Genomic DNA, 12,090 nt, shown 5'->3' on the forward strand with positions numbered 1-12,090 from the left:
AGAAAAGGCTCTGTAACATTTGTAATGCTTCAAGTGGTTTCCCTATTGGAAACTATTATATTCTCTTGTTTTTTCCTGCCTCAGCCTCCTGAGTAGCTTACAGGCACGCACCACCACACTCAGCTAATCTTGTATTTTTAGTTACTCGGGAGGCTGAAGCGGGAGAATCGCTGGAACCCGAGAGGGAGAGGTTGCAGTGAGCCGAGATTGCGCCACTGCATTCCAGCCTGGCGACAGAGCGAGGCTCCATCTAAAATTAAAAAAAAAAAAAAAAAAGAAATAGGCACATTTTTTTTTGATTTTGTTTTTTAATCTTAGAGTCTAAAAAAACCCCACCTTATTTATTTGTTTATTTTAAAGTGATTTATTTATTTAAGAGAGAGATAAACAGGAGGAGAGAGAAAGAAACCGCTAACTCTCACAATGAATGACAGAATCCAGAAAGACAGAACCCAGGAGAGGAAAGCAGCTTCCACACTGAGTGGAAGGGAACAGAGAGAGAGATGGAGTTTAGGAGGGGAACATAGGCTTCCATGAAGGGAGTGTTCATGGAAGGGGACTCTAGAGAGAAAATCCCGGAGCGACAAAGATGGCTTCCACAAAGGAAATGTTCGTGGAAGGGGATCCAAGCATGGAGTCCCAACCCACCTTATTTCTAAACTCCTATTCTTTTTTTTTTTTCCCCCGAGACGGAGTTTCGCTCTTGTTACCCAGGCTGGAGTGCAATGGCGCGATCTCGGCTCACCGCAACCTCCGCCTCCTGGGTTCAGGCAATTCTCCTGCCTCAGCCTCCTGAGTAGCTGGGATTACAGGCACGCATCACCATGCCCAGCTAATTTTTTTTTGTATTTTTAGTAGAGACGGGGTTTCACCATGTTGACCAGGATGGTCTCGATCTCTTGACCTCGTGATCCACCCGCCTCGGCCTCCCAAAGTGCTGGGATTACAGGCTTGAGCCACCGCGCCCGGCAACTCCTATTCTTATCATAAAACCTTAGTAACAAGAACTGAAACTAATCAGAAGGAAATCTATTATGAAAAATGAAACTAAACAAAAAAAAATTTCTGAAACATTTAATGGAATTCTTAATCCAATAAACATGCTGTTTCTAGGGCCTAAGATCTGAATTTTAATTAACATTCTTTTTATTTTTTTTTATTTTTATTTTTATTTTTGAGAACGTCTCAGTCTATTGCCCCGGTGGGAGTATAGTGGTGCAATCTCGGCTCATTGCGACCTACATCTCCCAGACTCAAGAGATTCTCATGTCTCACCCTCCCAAGCAGCTGGGATTACAGGTGTGTGCCACCATACTTGGCTAATTTTTGTATTTTTTTTTTTTTTTTTTTTTTTTTATTTATTTTTTTTGAGACGTAGTTTCGCTCTTGTTACCCACACTGGAGTGCAATGGCGCGATCTCGGCTCACCGCAACCTCCGCTCCCTGGGTTCAGGCAATTCTTCTGCCTCAGCCTCCCCAGCAGCTGGGATTACAGGCACGCGCCACCATGCCCAGCTAATTTTTTGTATTTTTAGTAGAGACGGGGTTTCACCATGTTGACCAGGATGGTCTCGATCTCTTGATCTCGTGATCCACCCGCCTCGGCCTCCCAAAGTGCTGGGATTACAGGCTTGAGCCACCGCGCCCGGCCCTAATTTTTGTATTTTTAGTAGAGACGGGGTTTCACCATGTTGGCCAGGCTGGTATCGAACTCCCAACCTCAGATGATCTGCCGGCTTTGGCCTGCCAAAGTGCTGGGATTACAGGTGTGTTAATTAACATTCTTAGCAGAGTATTCTCCAAGTAGAATTCAGCCTCCAAATGAAAATGTATTTGGGAGTAACTAGGAGAAACTCTTTTCATTTGAAGAGTTAGGGGCTGATCTAGCAGCAGCAATGCAGGCAATTTGGAGTCCGAAAGGAGGTAAGATCAAAAGTCTCACTCATTATCATGAGGTGTGCTCAGCCCCTAGTTGTTCAGACAAAAGGCATCCTATTCCAGCCAGATCCCTGCCCAAAGGGAGAGCCAGCTACGAATTCTCCACCCATTGGTTGCTCCATGTTGGGACTACAGTTTTTACTCCACAGTAAAGTCAGGGACTTAATTCCTCTTCTTATTCAGGAGTAACCAAGCAAACACAAATACAAGTTGCTTTTTCTCAGGGGTGGGTGAGGGGGACCGAGTTTTGCTCCTGTCACCCAGGCTGGAGTGCAGTGGTACGATCTAGGCTCACTGCAACCTCCACCTCCCAGGTTCAAGAGATTCTCCTGCCTCAGCCTTCCAAGTAGCTGGAACTACAGGCATGCACCACCACGCTTGGCTAATTTTCTATTTTTAGTAGAGACTGGGTTTCTCCATTTTGGCCAGGCTGGTCTTGAACTCCTAACCTCAGGTGATCTGTCCACCTCGGCCTCCCAAAGTGCTGGAATTACAGGCATGAGCCACCGCACCCAGACTTAAACACAAATGCAGTTTTTAAACTTGGTCCCTCTGTGGTTCAAAAATAATACAAAAAATGACACAAGACTTTAATACAACTAGAAAAACTTGCTCTAATTTCTACTGACAAAGTGAAGACTACACAGAATTTTATTTTTACTATTCTTTAGAGCATTACATAGTGGCAAATATTTTTCATCAAGAATGACCATTTCAGCTGGGCGTCACACCTGTAATGACCATCATACCTGTAATCCCAGCACTCTGAGAAGCCATGGTGGGTGGATCACTTGAAACCAGGAGTTTGAGACCAGCCTGACCAACATGGTGAAACCCCATCTCTACTAAGAATACAAAAATTAGCCACGCATGGTGGCTTGTGCATAGTCCTAGCTACTCTGGAGGCTGAGGCAGGAGAATTGCTGGAGGCTGAGGCAGGAGAATCACTAGAGCCTGGGTAGCAGAGGTTGCAGTGAGCCAAGATTGCATCGTTGCACTCCAGGCTAGGAGACAGACTGAGATACTATCTCAAAAAATAAAATAAAATACAAAAAGAAAAGCAAGTCTAGTAAGCTGAAGATACTTTACTAGGTCTGGGTGTTTGTCTTAATAGTTTAAATTAGTAAGCTTCTATTATTCAGTAGACAAAGAGGTAGGGTGAAAAATACTAAGCAATGTCTCAGTCTGGTCCAATCCTGGTGGCACACACCTGTAGTCTCAGCTACTCAGGGGGCCTGAGGCAAGAGAATCGCTTGAGCCCAGGAGTTCAAAAACAGCCTGGGCAACATAGCGAGATCCTATCTCCAAAAAAAGAAGAAAAGAAAGAAAGAAAGGAAAGGGAAAGAAAGGAGGGAGGGAGGGAGGGAGAAAAAAGGCGAGGCCCAGTGGTTCATGCCTGTAATCCCAGAACTTTGGGAGGCCGAGGCAGGAAGATGGCTTGAGCCCAGGAGTTGGAGACTAGTGTAGGCAATGAATAGTGAGACCCACCCCCCATCTCTAACAAAATTTTTTTTTAAAAAATTAGCCAGGTATGGTGGCCTGTGCCTATAGTCAGAGCTACTCAGGAGTCTAGGGTGGGAGGATCACTTTAGCTTGGGAGGTCACAGCTGCAATCAGCCATGATTGTGCCACTACACTCAAGTGTGGTTGACAGAGCAAGACCAAAAAGAGGGAAATGGGAGGGAGGGGAAGAGGGAGAGGAGAAAGGAGGGAGAAAGGGGGGAAGAGAAAGGGAGCAGAGAGCGAAAGGAAGGAAGGGGAAGGAAGGAAATATACACATACAGAAAATTTTAAAACTAGTTTAAGAATTTATGGAAAATCTTGGGTTTAAAACTTTTGGTCAAGATGATAAATGCTAGGATTTAATGACAGAAAAATAAACACTATATACTTTTAAGTGAACAAATGTATAATTCTAATTTTTTGAAAGAAAATGTACATACAGGCAAGAAACTGACCAAAAATGTGAGTCAATTTTCAGCATTATCCCTTCACATATTTCCCAGTTTTTCTACAATGAGCATAAAACAGTAAAAATGTTCAAAAAAAATTTTTTTTTGTTTTTTTTTTTGTTTTTTTTTTCTTGAGACGGAGTTTCACTCTTGTAACCCAGGCTGGAGTGCAATGGCGCGATCTCGGCTCACCGCAACCTCCGCCTCCTGGGTTCAGGCAATTCTCCTGCCTCAACCTCCTGAGCAGCTGGGATTACAGGCACGCGCCACCATGCCCAGCTAATGTTTTTTGTATTTTTAGTAGAGACGGGGTTTCACCATGTTGACCAGGATGGTCTCGATCTCTTGACCTAGTGATCCACCCACCTCGGCCTCCCAAAGTGCTGGGATTACAGGCTTGAGCCACCGCGCCCGGCTCAAAAAAAATTTTTAAATCAGAATTCAATGTGCTTTCAGTATATGTATCCAACAAATTAATCCCTGCATTCCAAGTACTTTTGTTTACAGTGATAAGTCACATCAGCCTGCGCCCAAACTCCAAACAGCAATCTCTCCTCTTTCCAAAGATAAACTCAGCTGGGTATGGCAGATGGATCACCTGAGGTCAGGAGTTCAAGATCAGCCTAGTCAACATGGTGAAACCCTGTTTACTAAAAATACAAAAAATTAGCTGGGCATGGTGGTGCTTGCCTGAAATCCCAGTTACTGGGGAGGTTGAGGCATGAGAATTGCTTTAACCCAGGAGGCGGAGGTTGCAGTGAGCTGAAATTGCGCCACTGCACTCAAGCCTGGGCGATAGAGCAAAATTCAGTATCCAAAAAAAAAAGAGTAAACTCTACCCCCACATCTCTATTCTCCCTCCTTCCCCACCATCCGTTTCATATCACTGAAACGTAACACTCTGACATAAAGTACAAACGATATAGAAGATAAAATTTGATGCTGTTTATTTAGCCACAGACTCCATCCTGGTGCAGCTTAAGTCTATTTTCAGCACATAAGTGCTTCATGTTTAAAATTCAGGTTTCTTGCTAGCTGGACTTCTGATTCATTCTCAAGTTCCATATTGAAATCACTGTCCCTAAAAATAACTGACATCCTTTCCTATTTGCTATTCATTTGGATTATGTCTTAAAAATCCTGTAATAAATATTCCTCTTCAGACCCTCTTTAATGCAAACCAGTTTACACAAACTATTACTTCAGCAGCTCACAGTAAAATTCCTACAATTTTCATTAAGTTGTAAAATTTAAGAAAAAGATCCTAATTTTTAATTATTACCAATAATAAATATTGGCTACAATGCCAAAATATTTATTTTGTATTTCTGTAAGTTCTTACATGTCAAATGTAACATAGCCACACTAACCTTGGTTCAAGTAAGTAAGTGTTTCATCATGCAGTTTTACTGCTGGCGACGTTGCAGCACACATCACATACTGAAAGGGTGGATGCTCTGTTTCACCATCCAATGGAAGGCTGGAATCTTCCTGCTTGAAAATGGGCAATGCCAAGACATCACTGAAAAGCACAAAACCAACATTGACTTTACTTTGGGTTTGAAATATTTGTCTACAGCCGTTAACACCCAGAATGCACCCAATCTCATGTGAAATATTTAAAGGCATGTAAACATTTAGGTGTAGCTTCTTTTTTAAATTTACGTGGTTCATCTAAAGGATGGCATTAAAAACTCCTATCTCGGGGAGGGAAGTTGGGGAGGACTGTAGGGCAGCTCTGATGAAGTGGATAAAAGACAGTGCGTGTGTGCGCGCGCACACACGCACATACACACACGCGGCATTTTAAAACTTTTACGGTCCAGGTTGTTTCCATAAAAAAGAGCAGGTCAAAATTACGTAGCTACCTGATTTAAAAGGCAAGAATTACTGGTGCCAAAGGTAGGTCACACTGACACCATGGAATTACAAAGAAGCATTTGATTAAAATGGTGCTTTACAAAAAGTTCCCTGCTGTGCCTGGCAAGTGCTATGAACATAAAGCTTCATGCCTAGTCTAAAACAAAGGCTCCTTCTGAGAGGTAAACAGTAGCAGTAGAAACAGCTGCTATTCTTCCCCCAAGAATAATCTGGAGCGTTGATTAGGAGAGAGATGAGGGGGTCTTCTGGGGCACTGTCTATATTGGATGTAGTTGGTTTTAACAGCTTTATTGAGATAGAATTTATGTATCATAAAGTCACCCTTTTAAAGTTTGTAATTCAGTGGTTTTAAGCATATTCACATCATCAATACCTAATTCTTTAATTCTAAAATATTTTCTCCCCTCAAAAAGAAATCCTGTACCCATTAGCAGTCACTCACCATACTATCCCAGACCCACTCAGCCCCTGGCAACCACTGATCTATTTTCTATCTCTACAGATTTGCCTATTTTGGGCATTTAACGCAAATGGAATCATATGACTATGTGGTCTTTTGTGACTGGCTTCTTACACTTAGCATGTTTCTTTATTTTTTAATTTTTTTTAAAGATGGGGTTTCACCATGATGGCCAGGCTGGTCTTGAACTCCTGACCTCAGGTGATTCACCCACCTCGGCCTCCCAAAAGTGCTAGGATTACAGGTATGAGCCACTGCGCCCAGCCCACTTAGCATGTTTCAAGTACCATCCATGTTCTAACATGTGCCAATGCGTCATTCCTTTTTATGGCTCCATTCCATTGCATAGACATACCATATTGCGTATACATTCAGATGATGGGCATCTGGGTCGTCTCCATTTTAGCAATTATGAATAATGCTGTTATGAATACTTTTCTCTGTTTTTATATAAATAAATTCTGCTAGGTATACACCTAGAACTGGATTACTAGATTACACGGTAACTCTATTATTTTTTTGGAGACAGTCTCGCTTTGTCATCCAGGCTGGAGTGCAGTGGTGCCATCTTGGCTCACCACAGCCTCTGACTCCCGGATTCAAGTCATTCTCATGCTTCAGCCTCCCAAGTAGCTGGGATTAGAGGCATGTGCCACCATACCTGGCTAATTGTCGTTGTGTGTGTGTGTGTGTGTGTGTGTGTGTGTATGTGTGTGTGTTTTGGGACGGAGTCTCACTCTGTAACGCAGGCTGGAGTGCAGTGGCACGATCTCGGCTCACTGCAACCTCTGCCTCCCGGGTTCAAGTAATTCTCCTGTCTCAGCCTCCCAAGTAGCTGGAACTACAGGCACCCACCACCACACCTGGCTAATTTTTGTATTTTTACTAGAGATGGGGTTTCATCATATTGGCCAGGCTGGTCTTGATCTCCTGACCTGGTGGTGATCCACCCGCCTCGGCCTCCCAAAGTGCTGGGATCACAGGCGTGAGTCATCATGTCCGGCCTCCGTTTTAAGTTTTTTGAGGAACTGCCAAGCTGTTATTCAAAGTGGCTGCAACCCTTTTACATTCCCCCTATTAATGTATGGAGGGTGATTATTCGTCTTTGAGATAATTACCTGAGTTGTACATTTGGATCTTAACTTTTCTATGCTCATTCTTCAACAAAAAGTAAAATGATGATAACAGTAGCAACAATAAAACATCCAAATGAATAACTACTATATCAACACCAATAATAGGGACTTGCCTGAATTGCTTATTTTATTTTTCCTACAAGCTGTTCACTCAGATACCTGGGTAGCCAGGTCAATTCAATTCAAAAACAGAATGCAAAAACAAGTGAAATGGGATGGAAACCCTGGGAGAGAACGTTATCCACCGGTAGTACCTACTCTCCACATGCATTTCTATTAAAGCACTGTGCTGATTTTCAAAGTTACTATCTTATCCACTAATTCTGCCTCTCTTATTTATACCCAGGAATTGTCAAAACACTACTAGGTACACAAGCACATGGTTAGCAATGGTCCCCAACACTTCCATAGAGTTCTCCTCAACACCTTGACCCAGGGATTTTGCTCCACCTAAGCTCCTGCCCTAGGGGCAGATATAAAAACTTTTTAGAAGACTTTGGGCCAGGAGCAGTGGCTCACACCTGTAATTCCAGCACTTTCAGGCTGAGGCGGGTAGATCACCTGATGTCAGGAGTTCCAAACATGGCAAAACCCTGTCTTTACTAAAAATACAAAGATTAGTTGGATATGGTGGTGCATGCCTGTAGTCCCAGCTACTTGGGAAGCTGAAGAAAGAGAATTGCTTGAACTTGGGAAGTGGAAATTGCAGTGAGCCAAGATCGTACCACTTCACTCCAGCCTGGGTGACAGAGTGAGACTCCATCTCAAAAAAAAAAAAAGAATCAGATCACTTCTTTATAAAAATCAGTCATAATAGTCAAATTGGCTCCAGGGAAGATGAAAATATATACTGCATGTTATATATATATATATATATATATATATATATATATGTAAGCATTTAAAACCCTCTCAGAAAGAAAGAAAATAATTAGATGAGAGTTGCGACTCAGAACCATTATTTATACTGAAAAATGACACAGGGAATAATTTTAACACTTCAATGCTAACTCCCTGGATTGATCATTAGACACAGATCATCAAAATAAGATGTTACACTGCATAAGAATGGCTTTTTATAAATAAGTAGTCACATATGCTTCAGATCCTGGAAGACAACCACCTTTTTATTCACTTGGTTATAGACTCAATGATCCAAACAAAAAATACCATGCTCATGGTAGGTGCTAAACGACTCTTCAACAAACTTAACATATAAACACATAAAGATCATTTGTTATTAAATTTCTAATTAATCTTTTACTTAATTAGAAAGTAAATGCCTTCCAGTCAACAAAGCAACCAGTGATCCTTTTCAAACAGAAGTTAAACCATTTCAATTCTCTGAACCCTTCCATCAGCTCACTTTCAACCAAAGTCCTTACGAAATCCTACAAAACCCTATGCAACCAGCTCTTCAGCCCCTCTTCTTGTCACCCTCATTCCCCCTGCTCCAGCTACACCAAACCTCCTGGCTCTACTCTTCTACTGGATGTCCTAATGGCTCATTTCATTCAAATGTCTGCTTTTCAGTGGTAACATGACACTACAGTCCTCCCACCCACACTCCCAATTTCCCTACCCTAGCTCTATACACAACTCTTACCACTTTCCAACAATATACAAGACTTATTAAGTTTGTATCTGCCATCAGCACATAACTCCAAAAATGTATTTCTTCATTGACTGATGCCAGCATCTAGCACAAAGGAGCTCAAATACTTGCTGAAGCAATGAACTGATTGCAGCATCAATAATCAAGCAATTAGTATTAAGACTGAAAACCAGGTCTCCAGACAAGATTATAATTTCTACTATGTTGAAAGTCCTAAAGCCTTGATGATTTTTGTAATTCCACAAATGGAAACAGACTTTTGAGTACTAAAGACGGAATGTTAAACTGAACTAAAAAGAAGTAGGGTATTTATTTATGAGACAGACTCTGGCTCTGTCTCCCAGGCTGGAGTACAGTGACATGATCATGGCTCACTACAGCCTCAACCTCCCACCTCAACCTCCCAAGTACCTGGGATTACAGACATGCAACACTGCACGAGGCCCAAATGATGCATCTTAGAAGGCAAAACTGAAAGATCTACATGTTGGTAAATTTTAATGTAGCTTAGCAGCAAAAGTCAGGATGCTATAAAAGACTGAAAATCACAACAAGCTTGATCAAATGATCAAATGAAGTATAAAAATCTACTAGGACACCTAAAATTCCAGCAATGTAAGATGCCTTCTGGGAGGACAAATGAATCACTGCAAGACCCTATTGTGAGGCAGAGACTCCATTGTACACCCTTTCACAGCTTTTGAATATAATTATATGAATGTACCAGTTTTCAAAAACAGGTGAAAATTTGAATTTTTCTTAAGGACAAGATAGATAAAACATATTTGGAAATTGAATGAAAATTCTAAAGGGTCATATAAGAAACTAAGTTAAAAAAACAACATAGAGAGCTGACTGTTTAGTAATGGCAGATAAGTAATTTAAAGGAACCTATACCACATCCACCCTCACTGAGAATGGGGAAAAAAAAAGCTGTCAGAGAACACATATATTCTTAAAAGTACTGAAGCACTAACAAGATAAGGAAACAGGCCAAAATCTGAAAAAGTGCAGCAACTCCAAGCAAGCCTAGAACTGAAAGTGGCTTTTACCTACCCAACCTGAGGAAAGAACTACAAAGCCATATTGTAGTTTTAGTGGCCTTGTTGGTAGAGGATACAGCCATCCACATTAAACTGGGATGGAAACTGTCAGATGCTCAGGGTAAGGGTGAAGAGAAAGTACTGGTTAGCCTCTCCAGCGTGGTCTAGGGAACCACTGACAGGTAGGACTCCCAGGGGTCTGACAAGCAAGTGAAAAGATTCAGGCATCAAATTATTCCAAGTAATACTGAAATGCCAGTACCCCAAAATAACCAGGCATAAAAGGACAAACAAAACTCTAGGAGCAAAAACGAACAGTAAACACAACAGATGACATATATCCAGTTCCAGATTTTGTCTGTTGGTATTCAGATCTTTTCTGCCTCTGCTGCAGAAGGTTAGAAGCCTGAAAACTACATATAGAAGAATTCTTGCTAGACAGAGTCCTGTCAGGTTCTCCAAAGGCAAACACTGGTGGGAAATTAAAGGGCAGGAAAGGGAAAAGCCAGATGCAAAAACAGACAACCACACAGAATGCAGCTGCTGGAAATTTCAGGGCATCAGTAGCCGTGCCTCCAGGAACAAGCCCAAGAGCAACCAGGTAACATGACCTCCTCCTCCAACCCTTCCTGCTCCTTTGCAATCAAGTACTGCACTAAATCCCTCTCTGCTTGACACATCTAACTGATTTCTATTTTCCTGATTGGATACAGACCACCAGAGATTTCAGATGCTGCAATTATCAGATCCAAATTATAAAATCATGCTTACTCTGTTTAAAGAAATAAAAGAGAAGCCTGAAAATATCTGCAAAGAACAGAAAATTTTAAGGGAAAGCAAAACTGAGAAAGAGCAAATAGAACTTCTACAACTGGAAAATAAAACTGTTCAAAGTAAGAACTCAGGTTTACTAGCAGCTCAGACAGAAGTGAAGACTGAATTAGGAGACTGGATTATAGGTGAAAAGAAGTTACCCAGAAAGCAGCACAAAGAGGGAAATGATGGAAAATGCAGAAAAGAAGTTAAGAAAGGACAAAGTGAGAAGATTTTGCATTAAATTGATGTCTCAGAGAATGGAATAGTATCCCGTATCTAAAGACAGGAAGGCTGAACAAATTCTAGAACTAGTGAAATACACCAATTCACTGATTCAAAAAGCCCAAAAGACCAAACCAGGATAAATAAGAAATACACACCCAAATACACATAGAAAAACTCACAAGCCAATAAGTATATGAAAGTTCCATTTTCCTAGTAAAGAACTAACGGAATCAGTTGAAAATAGGCATGGAGGAGGAAGAGTTGTGAGGCTGAGGAGGTGTCATCAAGCTTTCCAGAGGGTAGGGGAGGAAACAGATGAGAATTTACAGTATAAACTACAGAGCAGCAGGAAAGACATACTTGACACCCAAGGTCATGAACCAACCACAACTAACAAAATCTGAATACCCTCACATCCATCAAATAAACCACACGTGTAGTTAAACATTTACTCAACCAAAGAAAGTTAAAATTGACTGGGTGCGGTGGCTCACACTTGTAATCCCAGCATTTTGGGAGGCCAAGACAAGCGCATTGCTTAAGCCCAGGAGTTTTAGAGACCAGCCTGGGTAACACAGTAAAACCCCCTCTCTACAAAAAATACCAAAAAATTTAGCCAGGCATGGTGATGCATACCCATAGTCTCAGCTACTAGGGAGGATGAGGTGGAAGAATTACCAGAGCCCAGAAGTTGAGACTGCAGTGAGCTATGATTGCACCCCTGCGCTTCAGCCTGGCTGACACAGTGTGGCCATCTTCTGGCTAAACTCTGTTTTGGCAAAGTTTTTTAATTTTAAAAAATTTTGGCCGGGTGCAGTGCCTCATGCCTGTAATCCGAGCACTTTGGGAGGCTGAGGCAGGCAGTGCTTGAGGTCAGGAGTTTAAGACCAGCCTGACCAACATAGAAAAAAAAGTCTCTACTAAAAACACAAAATTAGCTGGGCATGGTGGCGCATGACTCTAATCCCAGCTACTCAGGAGGCTGAGGCAGGAGAATCGCTTGAACTCAGGAGGCAGAGGTTGC

General features: G+C 41.8%; 1 protein-coding gene across 4 annotated transcripts in view; it reads right to left on the reverse strand.

The window, feature by feature from the left end:
• Positions 1-12,090, reverse strand: part of UBP1 (upstream binding protein 1) — a 51,047-nt gene that overhangs the window by 31,280 nt on the left and 7,677 nt on the right. For all 4 annotated transcript variants that reach the window (XR_004265569.1, XM_032268928.1, XM_032268933.1 and 1 more), the window contains exon 2: positions 5,261-5,412. Coding sequence is in view for 3 of the 4 variants with exons in the window: in XM_032268928.1 (XP_032124819.1) it covers positions 5,261-5,412 (152 nt within the window). In the remaining variant the exon portion in view is untranslated. The remainder of the gene's footprint in view (positions 1-5,260; positions 5,413-12,090) is intronic.

The sequence above is a fragment of the Sapajus apella genome, unplaced genomic scaffold, assembly GCF_009761245.1.
Source record: "Sapajus apella isolate SASKATOON/1434 unplaced genomic scaffold, GSC_monkey_1.0 scaffold4, whole genome shotgun sequence".
NCBI lineage: Eukaryota > Metazoa > Chordata > Mammalia > Primates > Cebidae > Sapajus > Sapajus apella.